Source organism: Caretta caretta, chromosome 15, assembly GCF_965140235.1.
Source record: "Caretta caretta isolate rCarCar2 chromosome 15, rCarCar1.hap1, whole genome shotgun sequence".
NCBI classification, from domain to species: Eukaryota; Metazoa; Chordata; order Testudines; family Cheloniidae; genus Caretta; species Caretta caretta.
The window spans coordinates 32,954,190-32,970,375 of NC_134220.1; the positions used below are offsets into that span (position 1 = coordinate 32,954,190).

A 16,186-nucleotide genomic window follows, 5' to 3' on the forward strand; every position below is an offset into this window, starting at 1 on the left:
GGAAGAGTATAAAAATATTGCTCGGGCATGTAGGAATGTTATCAGGAGGGCCAAATCGCACCTGGAGCTGCAGCTAGACAGAGATGTCAAGAGTAACAAGAAGGGTTTCTTCAGGTATGTTGGCAACAAGAAGAAAGCCAAGGAATGTGTGGGCCCCTTACTGAATGAGGAAGGCAAACTAGTGACAGAGGATGTGGAAAAAGCTAATGAACTCAATGCTTTTTTTGCCTCTGTTTTCACTAACAAGGTCAGCTCCCAGACTGCTACGCTGGGCATCACAAAATGGGGAAGAGATGGACAGCCCTCTGTGGAGATAGAGGTGGTGAGGGACTATTTAGAAAAGCTGGACGTGCACAAGTCCATGGGGCCGGACGAGTTGCATCCGAGAGTGCTGAAGGAACTGGCGGCTGTGATTGCAGAGCCATTGGCCATTATCTTTGAAAAGTCGTGGCGAACCGGGGAAGTCCCGGATGACTGGAAAAAGGCTAATGTAGTGCCAATCTTTAAAAAAGGGAAGAAGGAGGATCCTGGGAACTACAGGCCAGTCAGCCTCACTTCACTCCCTGGAAAAATCATGGAGCAGGTCCTCAAAGAATCAATCCTGAAGCACTTGCATGAGAGGAAAGTGATCAGGAACAGCCAGCATGGATTCACCAAGGGAAGGTCATGCCTGACTAATCTAATCGCCTTCTATGATGAGATTACTGGTTCTGTGGATGAAGGGAAAGCAGTGGATGTATTGTTTCTTGACTTTAGCAAAGCTTTTGACACGGTCTCCCACAGTATTCTTGTCAGCAAGTTAAGGAAGTATGGGCTGGATGAATGCACTACAAGGTGGGTAGAAAGCTGGCTAGATGGTCGGGCTCAACGGGTAGTTATCAATGGCTCCATGTCTAGTTGGCAGCCGGTATCAAGTGGAGTGCCCCAAGGGTCGGTCCTGGGGCCGGTTTTGTTCAATATCTTCATAAATGATCTGGAGGATGGTGTGGATTGCACTCTCAGCAAATTTGCGGATGATACTAAACTGGGAGGAGTGGTAGATACGCTGGAGGGGAGGGATAGGATACAGAAGGACCTAGACAAATTGGAGGATTGGGCCAAAAGAAATCTGATGAGGTTCAATAAGGATAAGTGCAGGGTCCTGCACTTAGGACGGAAGAACCCAATGCACAGCTACAGACTAGGGACCGAATGGCTAGGCAGCAGTTCTGCGGAAAAGGACCTAGGGGTGACAGTGGACGAGAAGCTGGATATGAGTCAGCAGTGTGCCCTTGTTGCCAAGAAGGCCAATGGCATTTTGGGATGTATAAGTAGGGGCATAGCGAGCAGATCGAGGGACGTGATCGTCCCCCTCTATTCGACATTGGTGAGGCCTCATCTGGAGTACTGTGTCCAGTTTTGGGCCCCACACTTCAAGAAGGATGTGGATAAATTGGAGAGAGTCCAGCGAAGGGCAACAAAAATGATTAGGGGTCTGGAACACATGACTTATGAGGAGAGGCTGAGGGAGCTGGGATTGTTTAGCCTGCAGAAGAGAAGAATGAGGGGGGATTTGATAGCTGCTTTCAACTACCTCAAAGGGGGTTCCAAAGAGGATGGCTCTAGACTGTTCTCAATGGTAGCAGATGACAGAACGAGGAGTAATGGTCTCAAGCTGCAGTGGGGGAGGTTTAGATTGGATATTAGGAAAAACTTTTTCACTAAGAGGGTGGTGAAACACTGGAATGCGTTACCTAGGGAGGTGGTAGAATCTCCTTCCTTAGAGGTTTTTAAGGTCAGGCTTGACAAAGCCCTGGCTGGGATGATTTAACTGGGAATTGGTCCTGCTTCGAGCAGGGGGTTGGACTAGATGACCTTCTGGGGTCCCTTCCAACCCTTATATTCTATGATTCTATGAATGCACTATAAGGTGGGTAGAAAGTTGGCTAGATTGTCGGGCTCAACAGGTAGTGATCAATGGCTCCATGTCTAGTTGGCAGCCGGTGTCAAGTGGAGTGCCCCAGGGGTCGGTTTTGTTCAATATCTTCATAAATGATCTGGAGGATGGTGTGGATTGTACTCTCAGCAAATTTGCGGATGATACTAAACTGGGAGGAGTGGTAGATACGCTGGAGGGCAGGGATAGGATACAGAGGGACCTGGACAAATTGGAGGATTGGGTCAAAAGAAATCTGATGAGGTTCAATAAGGATAAGTGCAGGGTCCTGCACTTAGGACGGAAGAACCCAATGCACAGCTACAGACTAGGGACCGAATGGCTAGGCAGCAGTTCTGCGGAAAAGGACCTAGGGGTGACAGTGGACGAGAAGCTGGATATGAGTCAGCAGTGTGCCCTTGTTGCCAAGAAGGCCAATGGCATTTTGGGATGTATAAGTAGGGGCATAGCGAGCAGATCGAGGGACGTGATCGTCCCCCTCTATTCGACATTGGTGAGGCCTCATCTGGAGTACTGTGTCCAGTTTTGGGCCCCACACTACAAGAAGGATGTGGATAAATTGGAGAGAGTCCAGCGAAGGGCAACAAAAATGATTAGGGGTCTGGAACACATGACTTATGAGTAGAGGCTGAGGGAACTGGGATTGTTTAGTCTGCAGAAGAGAAGACTAATCTTCTCTAATCTTGGGGTAATCGGCACTTTGGTTATTTATTACCACAGGAACAATGACAAAAATAGAGGTGTGTCTCTGCAGGTCTACCAGTATTTATTTCCCTCTCCACCAACCCACTGCGGTTATTTGTCTCTCTCAAAGGTAAACTCTGTGGGATAGGGACCATACTCTGGTATGTATCTGTACCGTGCCCAGCACAAATGGGGTCACATCCTGAGCGGGGCTTCTGAACATTAGCATAACAATAATTAATACTAATGAGGCAAAAATAGTCAGTGGAAGGGAGACACAGGGAGAGCAGTAATGCTGAGAGACCTAGAGATCAGACTGGACAGCAACAAAGACATGAAATTGCAATACAATAAGACAGCAAGAAAGGCCGTCGCAGCTTTGGGCTGCTGACACAGAAGAATCACGTCCTGGAGCAGGGAGGGGATAGTCTCTCTGCAGTGTGATTGCTCCTAGAATATGGTATGTGCTCCTTTCCAGGCACTTCAACACCACAATGATATTTACAGGTTGGAGGCAGTTCACAAAAGAGCTACCAAATGATGAAGAACTGTAGAGTCTCCTAACTCTGAGGCATGTATAGGCACTGCAGCCTGGTGAGAGAATCATAGAATATCAGAGTTTGAAGGGACCTCAGGTCGTCATCTAGTCCAACCCCCTGCTCAAAGCAGGACCGATCCCCAACTGAATCATCCCAGCCAAGGCTTTGTCAAGCCTGACCTTAAAAATATCTCAGGAAAGAGATTCCACCACCTCCCTAGGTAACGCATTCCAGTGTTTCACCACCCTCCGAGTGAAAAAGTTTTTCCTAATATCCAACCTAAACCTTCCCCACTGCAACTTGAGACCATTACTCCTCATTCTGTCATATGCTACCACTGAGAACAGTCTAGATCCATCCTCTTTGGAACCCCCTTTCAGGTAGTTGAAAGCAGCTATCAAATCCCCCCTCATTTTTCTCTTCTGCAGACTAAACAATCCCAGTTCCCTCAGCCTCTCCTCATAAATCATGTGTTCCAGTCCCCTAATCATTTTTGTTGCCCTCTGCTGGACTCTTTCCAATTTTTCCACATCCTTCTTGTAGTGTGGGGCCCAAAACTGCACACAGTACTCCAGATGAGGCCTCACCAATGTCGAATAGAGGGGAACGATCACATCCCTCGATCTGCTGGCAATGCCCCATCGTATACACCCCAAAATGCCATTGGCCTTCTTGGCAACAAGGGCACACTGCTGACTCATATCCAGCTTCTCGTCCACTGTTACCCCTAGGTCCTTTTCCGCAGAACTGATGCCGAGCCATTCGGTCTCTAGTCTGTAGCGGTACATGGGATTCTTCTGTCCTAAGTGCAGGACTCTGCACTTGTCCTTGTTGAACCTCATCAGATTTCTTTTGGCCCAATCCTCCAATTTGTCTAGGGCCCTCTGTATCCTATCCCTACCCTCCAGCGTATCTACCTCTCCTCCCACTTTAGTGTCATCTGCAAACTTGCTGAGGGTGCAATCCACACCATCCTCCAGATCATTTATGAAGATATTGAACAAAACCGGCCCCAGGACCGACCCTTGGGGGACTCCACTTGATACCGGCTGCCAACTAGACATGGAGCCATTGATCACTACCCGTTGAGCCTGACGATCTAGCCAGCTTTCTATCCACCTTATAGTCCATTCATCCAGCCCATACTATTTTAACTTGCTGGCAAGAATATTGTGAGAGACCGTGTCAAAAGCTTTGCTAAAGTCAAGGAACAACACGTCCACCGCTTTCCCCTCATCCACAGAGCCAGTTATCTCGTCATAGAAGGCAATTAGATTAGTCAGGCATGACTTGCCCTTGGTGAATCCATGCTGACTGTTCCTGATCACTTTCCTCTCATGCAAGTGCTTCAGGATTGATTCTTTGAGGACCTGCTCCATGATTTTTCCAGGGACTGAGGTGAGGCTGACTGGCCTGTAGTTCCCAGGATCCTCCTTCTTCTCTTTTTTAAAGATGGGCACTACATTAGCCTTTTTCCAGTCGTCCGGGACTTCCCACAATCGCCATGCGTTTTCAAAGATAATGTCCAATGGCTCTGCAATCACATCCGCCAACTCCTTTAGCACTCTCAGATGCAGCGCATCCGGCCCCATGGACTTGTGATCGTCCAGCTTTTCTAAATAGTCCTGAACCACTTCTTTCTCCACAGAGGGCTGGTCACCTCCTCCCCATGCTGTGCTGCCCAGTGCAGCAGTCTGGGAGCTGACCTCGTTCGTGAAGATAGAGGCAAAAAAAGCATTGAGTACATTAGCTTTTTCCACATCCTCTGTCACTAGGTTGCCTCCCTCATTCAGTAAGGGGCCCACACTTTCCTTGACTTTCTTCTTGTTGCTAACATACCTGAAGAAACCCTTCTTGTTACTCTTAACATCTCTTGCTAGCTGCAACTCCAGGTGTGATTTGGCCTTCCTGATTTCACTCCTGCATCCCCGAGCAATATTTTTATAGTCTTTCCTGGTCATTTGTCCAATCTTCCACTTCTTGTAAGCTTCTTTTTTGTGTTCAAGATCAGCAAGGATTTCACTATTAAGCCAAGCTGGTCGCCTGCCATAATTACTATTCTTTCTACACATCGGGATGGTTTGTACCTGTAACCTCAGTAGGGATTCTTTAAAATACAGCCAGCTCTCCTGGACTCCTTTTCCCCTCATGTTATTCTCCTAGGGGATCTTGCCCATCAGTTCCCTGAGGGAGTCCAAGTCTGCTTTTCTGAAGTCCAGGGTCCGCATTCTGCTGCTCTCCTTTCTTCCCTGTGTCAGGATCCTGAACTCGACCATCTCATAGTAACTGCCTCCCAGGTTCCCATCCACTTTTGCTTCCCCTGCTAATTCTTCCCGGTTTGTGAGCAGCAGGTCAAGAAGAGCTCTGCCCCTAGTTGGTTCCTCCAGCACTTGCACCAGGAAATTGTCCCCTACATTTTCCAAAAACTTCCTGGATTGTCTGTGCACCACTGTATTGCTCTCCCAGGAGATATCAGGGTGACTGAAGTCTCCCATGAGAACCAGGGCCTGCGATCTAGTAACTTCTGTGAGTTGCCGGAAGAAAGCCTCGTCCACCTCATCCCCCTGGTCCGGTGGTCTATAGCAGACTCCCACCACGACATCACCATACGGACAGAAGGAGCTCATGGCTAATACCGAGGCATGCAGCAGATTGTCTCACCTATCAAAACAAATTACTACAAAGCAAGAAGGATGAACCTGATGTCATATTTTGGCAATATTTTAGGCAGCAGCAACACCACAGGATGGCATAGGTGAAATTATCCTCATAAGGTATTTGCTACATAGAAAAAACTCCAAATTAATTCATTTTGGAAAACTATAAGAAAACACTGTGAAAGGGAAACTGCAATATTCTTTTCATATTTCAGCTCTGGTTGGCCCTAAGTTCCAAAGCTCCCAGTAGCGTCTGCTGAGAGTCAGAGCTGATCCGCTCCATGCTCCCCACTGGGAAATGGCATTAGACCACTCGAGCAAAGTGCTTGCGACAAAACTGATTAGAAACAGTTCAGTGAGGGAGTTCCCCTTCAAGAGATTGAAATCCCCACCCCTGAAAGTGGAGATGTTATATACAGGGGAGGCAAGACACCATGGGCGCTGAAAGCATCACATGCGCCAAGCCATTTCCATACTTGTCAAGGACAAAAGTGAATTAGCAGCCTGGTCATCTGCCTCTTCTGGGGCTTTTTGTTCTGAGAGACGTGAAAAATAAGCAAAAGCTTCTGCGGAGCCCTGCTGGCTACCACAAGCCTTGGATTTCAAAAAGCTGTTTACCTAAGTGCCAGAACTCTTGTCGAGCTCAAGGGGCACACAGGCACCACGGTATTGTGGGATCACACTGGGAGGGTCAACAGAGCCAGTGCTGCGGCAAAGCTTGCGTTTCCAGTCTGCCCTTGCACTGAAACAGTTTCAGGAAGGCTGTGATCTGCTGCAGTTGTACTACGAATACTTGTGAAACATTAGCACGCTTGTCTGTGGAAAAGAAGAATTTCACAAGGTATAAGGTGTTTGACCTCTAGTAGATGGGAATGCATGTGTTCCCCTGACTGGAGAATACCAGTTCTGGGTGGCCAGCTCAGCCTTTTCAGAGATGTTAGCCATGCATTAACTTCCAAGTAGCACAGCTGGACTTCACAGAACACAAGAACTGCTGTTCTCGATCAGGCCACACCTATTCCAGTATCCCTGCCTCATCAGACAAGGCCAAAGCCCCTCTTTCCAACATCCCCACCACCCTGCCCCACTGAATCAGACAAGAGGCTCATCTAGTTTGGTTTCCCCTCTGAGAGCGCGCAGAAGCAGGTGACCCAATGGAAGATGTAAAACGCCTATAATCTGCCCCTCATCACTTACGTAGGTTTCCTCCTGCCTCAAGTGCTGACTCAGCATCAGTTTCCAACTGAAATCAGCTTCCTACCTTTCTCGGAAATGCTGATCCTTTAGCACTGCTGTCCATTCATGCTTGCAGCCAGCATAACTGCAGTGCCTTGGACACCGATCGTTTTGCTTACCTCGCATGGGAGATTTCATGGCGGCTTCCACCATCCCAACAAGAAGCTGCAGACTCTTGGGATCCTGAGCCAGCCCAGATGCAAATGCTGCCAGTGCGTCTGCATGGCGTCCAAGGTACTGAAGGGCAACACCCTGTCGGAAGTACGCCTGCAAGCCCAAAAGAAAGAGGTGAGTTATTGAACTGATGTGATCCCAGAGCCCAAACATACATGATCAGGGAGCTAGTGCTGGGGAATATAGGGGCTGCAAGAACATGCTCAGGTTTCCCTAAAGTATTTTCAGGTCAGGACAATATTGGCAATTCTAAAGCTGTAGTTTGGTTCCCGAATCCCCACAGAGCTGAGGAAAGGCTCACCCAGCCCATACTGACAATTCTCACATGCTGCTCTGGAGTCTAAAGCCAAAGTTACAATAATTTAAAATAAAGGTTTTCCTTCAGAATTGGCTCCCCCTCCTCCCCAAATGGCTGCTTATTTTTTTTTAATCGCCTGGCTCGCAAAGCTTGTGAGTGGAGATCCTCATCTCTCACTCCTGCCAACAAGACCTGAGCTTCACCACCCAACAAGAACTTTGTATTAACAGAAACCAAAAATCTCCAAGACACAATTGCAATAAAATCACTGCCCAGTGCATCCGATCAGAAACCTCACCTTCCCTCTGTATGCATGTACAGCCTACCTCTTCCACCATCCCAGCTCAGTAGAGTTCAGGAGGCATGCCCTGTGTTCACTTCCCTTGCCTCCATCACCACCAGTGACATGTCAGCTCTCATCGTTAATTATATTTTGTAATTTTCATTCATCAATGATCAGAGAATGATTCTGTATTCAGATTCATTGAGTAACTGACTCTGGAATTCACCCTCCTACTCCTCACCCAGCCTGGTAGCACTGGAGTCTGCTGACCTTCTGGGTGAACTACAGTGACTACAAAAACAACAAGGAGTCCGGCGGCACCTTAAAGACTAACAGATTTATTTGGGCATAAGCTTCTGTGGGTAAAAAACCCACTTCCCCATTGTTTTTGTGGACACAGACTAATATGGCTACCCCTCTGATACAGTGACTACTGCATTATGCAGATGTTTGGTAGAAGTGGGTTGAGCAGGCAGCAGAGAGCTGTATCTGACTGCACTTAGAATCCTAACTCTGACAGGCACTTCCCCCCGCTGAATACAGACACTCTTCATTTTTAATATAGACATGTTTATAGACATTTTGCTTTACTTTTTCCATTTCACATTTTCTGCAAGTCTCCCCAGAGGCTACCACAGAAGAGTCGCAGCAAACACACCTCTGTCTCACTGACATCCAAGGGAAGATGCAATGCTTTTAAAATAAATCCAACACCTCGTCACCACTCATTTGCAATCCCAAACCAACAACTGCATCAATGTGCAACTGCAAATAGTTCCCACTGGCAATTCCAGATTCTGAACGTTCCCAGCCAGAGGTGCTAAGATCACAGACACACACAGCAGCAGGAGAAACCTGCCTTAACAAAGGGGTAGCAATGTCAGTGCCTCTCCCAGAGAAAACATGAAGTTCTGTGCTTGGGAGCTGGTGGGTATGGGAACAAAGACTCTACTGTCTAACATTCACTTATAAAATGAAAGCATATTTGTAACATTTATGTCTGCACGCTGATTGCGTTAATAATTCAGGAGCTTCAACTAGTTTTTACAAAAGCTTTGCTGTTCATGGATAACCCTTTATTGTGCTCTCCAGTAAAAATCTCCTTGCTGCAAGCTCTGCCACATTCACTGTACTACCGAGTGTCTGGAGGGAGTTAAGCAAAGCAAGCACAGTTATAGTAAAAGAAAACTCTCTTAAAAAGACTACAATTGCTGTAAGAACAGGATGGTGCCCTGTCAGCTCCATTCTTGTCTTTGGCTCTCGAGGGCCTTCAGCCGCAGGCTCTCCCTGCACTCGTGGGCAGACCCCAGCTGTTTTTCCTTCCCATTTGTAATAGAAACTAATCCTGTTTTCAAGGTACATTAAGTAGACACATGTGGAAGTCTTTTTTACTTAAACTGGATAAATCTGCAATTAATATCCAAAACGGACTTTTCATTAGGGCTTTCATACTCCTTCAGAACCCAGCCAACGGAAGTAAAGATTAAGAAAAATCAAAAATGACATGGGAAATTTATAGACATAAATATTTAATCTCTTTTCCATTAGCAAGCATTGATTGGTTCTATAATTTTAAATGAATTAAATGGAGGCAAAATTCATTTAATTAACCTTTAGTACAAATGTGTTTTTATTGAACCAAACAGGCAACTGTACTGGAAACCCAGTTCCGTGTTAATTAGATTACAGGCATGATGATTTAAATCAAAGAGAAACCCCAGGAACAAGGCGTGTGTGGCGTGCAGTGGCTACCGACTGTGTGGTCTCAGAACACTGTCTTCTGAAGCATGATGCACACTTTGGGGTCTCTGTTTCCCACACTCTCATTTAGGCTTGGTCTACACCTAAAAATTAAGTTGACATGGTTATGTGCCCATCTTTTAAAAAAGGGGAAAAGGAGAATCTGGGGAACTACAGACCGGTGAGTCTCACCTCAGTCCCTGGAAAAATCATGGAGCAGGTCCTCAAGGAATCCATTTTGAAGCACTTGGAGGAGAGGAAAGTGATCAAGAACAGTCAACATGGATTCATCTAGGGCAAGTCATGCCTGACCAACCTGATTGCCCTCTATGATGAGATAATTGGCTCTGTGGACGTGATATATCTTGACATTAGCAAAGCTTTTGATACGGTCTTCCACAGTATTCTTGCCAGCAAGTTAAAGTAGTATGGATTGGATGAATAGACTATAAGGTGGATAGAAAGCTGACTAGATCATTGGGCTCACTGGGTAGTGATCAACAGCTTGATGTCTAGTTGGCAGCCAGTATCAAGCAGAGTGCCCCTGAGGTTGGTCCTGGGGCCGTTTTTTTCCCCAACATCTTCATTAATAATCTGGATGATGGGATGGATTGCACCCTCAGCAAGTTCGCAGATGACACTAAACTGCGGGGAGAGGTAGATATGCTGGAGGGTAGGGATAGGGTCCAGAGTGACCTAGACAAATTGGAGGATTGGGCCAAAAGAAATCTGATGAGGTTCAACAAGGACAAGTGCAGAGTTCTGCACTTAGGAAGGAAGAATCCCATGCACCGCTACAGGCTGGAGACCAACTGGTTAAGCAGCAGTTCTGCAGAAAAGGACCTGGGGATTACAGTGGACGAGAAGCTGGATACGAGTCAGCAGTGTGCTCTTGTTGCCAAGAAGGACAACAGCATATTGGGCTGTATGAGTAGGAGCATTGCCAGCAGATCAAGGGAAGTGATTATTCCCGTCTATTCGGCACTGGTGAGGCCACACCTGGAGTACTGTGTCCAGTAGGGCAACGAAAATGATTAGGAGGCTGGGGAACATGACTTACAAGGAGAGGCTGAGGGAACTAGGCTTATTTAGTCTGCAGAGGAGAAGAGTGAGGGGGGATTTGATAGCCGTCTTCAACTACGTGAAGGGGGGTTCCAATGAGGATGGAGCTCTGGATGGTCTCAAGTTGCAGTGGGGGAAGTCTAGGCTGGATATTAGGAAAAACTATTTCACTAGGAGGGTGGTGAAGCACTGGAATGGAAGCACTTAATTACCTAGGGAGGTGGTGGAATCTCCATCCTTAGAGGTTATTAAGGCCCTGCTTGACAAAGCCCTGGCTGGGATGATTTAGTTGGGGTTGGTCCTGTTTTGAGCAGGGCGTTGGACTAGATGACCTCCGGAGGTCTCTTCCACGATTCTATGTTAGTCAAGGGTGAGGGAAAAAACACACCTCTAACCAACACTGCTATGCTGACCTAATCCGCAGGACAGATGCATTTATGTTGACAGCAGAATGCTTCTGTTGATGTAGCTACTGTTGTTCAGGGAGGTGGTGTTCCTACACCAACGGAAAAACCTGTTATGTCACTGTAGGCTGCATCTACACTATGGCGTTATACCAGCATAGTGTGGACACAGCCTCAGTTTCCCTTCTGTACAGCTTGATGACAGAAAGACCATGCAAGAGTTTACACCTGGGCAGTTTGGCTCTGAAGGGACACAGTAGCCAGACACACCTTGTAATCCAGTGTGGCTGTGTTACACCAGCTGGACTGTGATCTTGCTGCATGAGTGAAGGGAGCAAGAAAATGGCTTCTGTTTACACAGAAACCCTATCAGCAGGGGCGGGAGAGGCCATGCAAGGGAAGGGCAGATTGTTTAACGGAGGTTAGCAGAATAGTATGGTTAGACAGCTGGCCTGGGGACTCTTGTCCACTGAAGTGTTTGTAGTGTGCATGGGCTGAGGAACCCAGTAATAGGTTGGGGAACAGAGTGCTGTGTGTGTTTGATAAAGAACGAGCCTGCCAGCCCAGGTCTGAATAGAATCACTTGACTCATACTGAATTGTGAGTCAGAATCCTATTGCTGTATCCACCCTCAGGACAATGGACTCAGTAAATGCTTGCACATGCCCTAGCAAACACGCTGCCTGCCACAGCACTACAGCTAAATCAGGCCTCATCGACCCCCAGGCATTCCACCTCTGCCCCACTTCTTGTTTACCATGATTTGACACCTGGAAGGGAACCAGATGGTGCAGGATGCATGGGATCTCACACAGAGTCGTCACACAGTTGAATGTAAGTAACCCTGTCTCAGCGAGCCAACTCCTGGCTACTGTCCAACTGCAGGTGTGGCAGCCATTGTTCATGTGTCCCAGGGAGGGAAACAATGGGGAATGCAATGGGATGAACCAGACGGATTAAGTCTCAATAACTCCCAATTCTCACCTAGAAGTCCAACCGAAAACGGGATGGCCAGTGTCAAGGAAGTAAGGAACCGTGGCCTCAAGAGAGAAGGACAAAGCTGCCCAGAGCGTTCCGAGAGCAACTAGAAGAAAGGAGAGCATCCCACACTATGCTTCTCAGTGGCCCCCTCCAAGAGCACTTCCGGAGCTGCTGCAGTAGCAGGAAATTAGGCTGTTAAGAAGCTGCACCTCCATTCTGCTATTTATGTTTACACAGCACTCCAGGAGCACTCAATGAGAGGGCCAGGAGGGCCTCATGGCCCAAATGAGACATAACACAGCAAGTGTGGACAACAGAATAAAGTGGGGTGAGCACAAGTGTTACAAGCAATGGAGTGTGATTCAAACCATCCATTATGAAAGTAATCCCACCTTGTCCTGCCTAGAAAGAGCTTTTTCCTAGAAGTCCTTTTGGAAGCCACTTAATTTTAGTGCCAAAGGCACTCAGAGCCCAGAAACAAAAACCCTATACATCATCATTTCAGAACAGTTTTCTGGCTAGTTACTCACTGTAACCCTCCTCCCCCGGCAGTCCCTAGCTCATACAGCACCCTTTCCACACAGAGCATTTGGCATCTTCTACTTCTTCCCTAAGCAGACACATTCAGAAGTTATTTCAGGGCTGGAATGAAGGCACCACATTGAGGGAAAATCTGCAAACACGACATAGGATGAATCACATTTTGGGAGAAGTAAGGGAAGGGAAAATCAAGGAGCCAGCAGTCATAGCTGAAGAAATGAGACAATGGGCTATTTTCCAGTCCTCAAGCTGGAGAGAAACTTCCCATTTCTTTGTAAATGACACATTTTTGTTAGATTATCATAGAATCATAGAATATCAGGGTTGGGAGGGACCTCAGGAGGTCATCTAGTTCAATCCCTTGCCCAAAGCAGGACCAATCCCCAACTAAATCATCCCAGCCAGGGCTTTGTCAAGCCTGACCTTAAAAACTTCTAAGGAAGGAGATTCCACCACTTTCCTAGGTAACGCATCCCAGTGTTTCACCACCCTCCGAGTGAAAAAGATTTTCCTAATATCCAACCTAAATCTCCCCCACTGCAACTTGAGACCATTACTCCTTGTTCTGTCATCTGCTACCACTGAGAACAGTCTAGATCCATCCCCTTTGGAACCCCCTTTCAGGTAGTTGAAAGCAGCTATCAAATCCCCCCTCATTCTTCTCTTCCGTGGAGTAAACATCCCCAGTGCCCTCAGCCTCTCCTCATAAATCATGTGTTCCAGACCCCTAATTAATTTTGTTGCCCTCCGCTGGACTCTTTCCAATTTTTCCACATCCTTCTTGTAGTGTGGGGCCCAAAACTGCACACAGTACTCCGGATGAGGCCTCAACAATGTCGAATATAGGGGAACGATCACATCCCTCGATCTGCTGGCAATGCCCCTACTTATACACCCCAAAATGCCATTGGCCTTCTTGGCAACAAGGGCACACTGCTGACTCATATCCAGCTTCTCATCCACTGTAACCCCTAGGTCCTTTTCTGCAGAACTGATGCCTAGCCGCTCGGTCCCTAGTCTGTAGCGGTGCATGGGATTCTTCTGTCCTAAGTGCAGGACTCTGCAATTGTCCTTGTTGAACCTCATCAGATTTCTTTTGGCCCAATCCTCCAATTTGTCTAGGGCCCTCTGTATCCTATCCCTACCCTCCAGCGTATCTACCTCTCCTCCCACTTTAGTGTCATCTGCAAACTTGCTGAGGGTGCAATCCACACCATCCTCCAGATCATTTATGAAGATATTGAACAAAGCCGGCCCCAGGACCGACCCTTGGGGCACTCCACTTGATACCGGCTGCTAACTATACATGGAGCCATTGATCACTACCCATTGAGTCGGACAATCTAGCCAGCTTTCTATCCACTTTATAGTCCATTCATCCAGCCCATACTTCTTTAACTTGCTGGCAAGAATACGGTGGGAGACCGTGTCAAAAGCTTTGCTAAAGTCAAGGAACAACACGTCCACTGCTTTCCCTTCATCCACAGAACCAGTTATCTCATCATAGAAGGCAATTAGATTAGTCAGGCATGACTTGCCCTTGGTGAATCTATGCTGACTGTTCCTGATCACTTTCCTCTCCTTTAAGTGCTTCAGAATTGATTCCTTGAGGACCTGCTCCATGATTAAGTGATGAGCACAAGCATGCTCTCTTCATTACTACAAATATGATGCTTTTATTTACCAGTGATCCAGGTGGAAATCCTATTGATTCCTTCCACCTAGCTTAAAATAGCAACAGAATGAAGTACTACAGAAGAATGAGTGGGTGGACAAACTGCAGGTGTTCTCTGAGCTGTGGCCCGGCAGGGCCCAACTGTGGGTGTAATACTGCTCCTGTTGCCAAGCTCCGCACCAGATTTTCTAGGAACATAGAGGCTGTCACACTGGATCAGACGAGAGGTCAATCCAATCCAATATCCCATCCCAAACAGTGGCCAGAACCAGGTGCTTCATATGAAGGTACAAGAACCTACCATAGACAAATGTGGGGTAATCTGTCCCCTGTGAAAGCTTCCTCCTAACCTTCAATAGTCAGAGGATGGCTCATGGCCTGCACCAGGAGGGTTTAAATTCTTTCCAAAACTCATGTGTTGTTACTTTTATCATTAAAATGCTGGTCCTTTTTCTTACCCACATAAATGCCAATTCTTTTTTCAATCCTGCTAAATTCTTGGCCTCAATGATATCCTGTGGCAGTGAGTTCCATAGACTAATTGTGCATTGCATGTTTTTTATCTGCCACCTTTCAATGTCATTGATTGAGTCTTTGATTTTGTGCTGAGAGGCAGGGTGAATACCAGAACCTGGTCTCCCTTCTCTCTTCCATTAACTGGCTCATATGCATTTATCATGTTCCCTTTTATTCATCTCTGTGGTAACCATTCTCAATCTTTTCAACCTCTCTTCACTTGAGGATTTTTTCATGGCCTTAATTAGGACCAGCCGTTGGGGTGGGCAGTCCGGGTGGCAGGGTTTGCCTGATTCCCAGCTGACCTGCCGAGAGCCAGCTGGGCTGACGGAGGCGGCAGGAAGGCAAGCGGAAGTGTCTGGAGAGGGTGGAGGGACTGGAGCTGCAGTGGGGCAGTCGGAGGACCAGCTAGTTGACTCCTGCAGAGCAAGGGTGCATCCCCCCGCTCCACCACCCTGTGTAGCCACTGCTGCTCCTGTCCCGCCCCACTCCGTTTCTCCTCGGAGCCACCCCTGGCCACGCTGCTACGGACTGGGAGCGTCTTCCTGTCTGTTGTGCAGGGGGTGCAGAGGCTGATAAATGGGGTGTCGCCCTCCCCTCTGCCTGTGTGCCTGGTCTCCACTGAGCTGAGGGGATGGGACAGGGGGAATCTGTGTGTGCTGCTGCTCCTCTGGGTCAGGAGCTGTCAGCAACGGCTTGTGTTTGAACACACTTTCAGGCTCCTGACCCAAGGGCTTTCCTACAGAGACAGCGTGCTCTTACACTCACTCAGGCACACACACACTCCCCTCAACACACACTCCCTCTCTCTATCACACACACACTCTGTCACACACTCCCCCCAACACACACACCAGGGCTTCCTGCATCCAGGTCACTTTTCCCACCTGGGCTGGGCTGAGGCCTCCGGAGCTGCTGCTCTCCTGCCCGCTCCTGAGGCAGCCCAGGCAGGGAAAGTGACCTGGATGCAGGGAGCCCTGACATTGCTCCTTGCCCCCCCCCCCCCCCAGAGCTCCATAGGGGTGCACGGGGCAGAGGAGCAGCAGTCCAAGGGGGGAGCGGAGCAAGCAGCAATGCAGCTGCTTCGTGCATGCAGGTCAGTTTTCCCACATGGGTGCAAGAGGGGGATGCAGGGGTTAGGGCAAAGGGGGAACACTGCAGTGGTTGGGGTGCAAGAGGGGGCAGGGATTAGGGGCACAGAAGGGGGCAGGAGTTGGAGTACGGGAGGGAAGTATAGGGGGTAGGAGTGAAGGGGGTGCAGGGATTGGGGTAAAGGGGGCATGCACAGTGCTAGGGTTGGGGCACAGGAGGGGAATAGAGGAGTTAGGGGCAGGGATTGGGGATGAAGGGGACACAGTGTAGGGGTTAGGGACGCAGGAGGAAGGTGCAGAGATTAGGGGTGAAGGGAGTGCAGGGATTAGGGGTGAAGAGGGCACCATGTAGGGGTTCAGGATGCAGGAG

At 48.1% G+C, this 16,186-nt stretch overlaps 1 protein-coding gene across 5 annotated transcripts in view; it reads right to left on the reverse strand.

The window, feature by feature from the left end:
- TTC28 (tetratricopeptide repeat domain 28) overlaps positions 1–16,186 on the reverse strand; it is a 516,699-nt gene that overhangs the window by 187,274 nt on the left and 313,239 nt on the right. For all 5 annotated transcript variants that reach the window (XM_048821540.2, XM_048821539.2, XM_075120128.1 and 2 more), the window contains one exon: positions 7,172–7,319. In XM_048821540.2, coding sequence (XP_048677497.1) covers positions 7,172–7,319 — 148 coding nt within the window. The remainder of the gene's footprint in view (positions 1–7,171; positions 7,320–16,186) is intronic.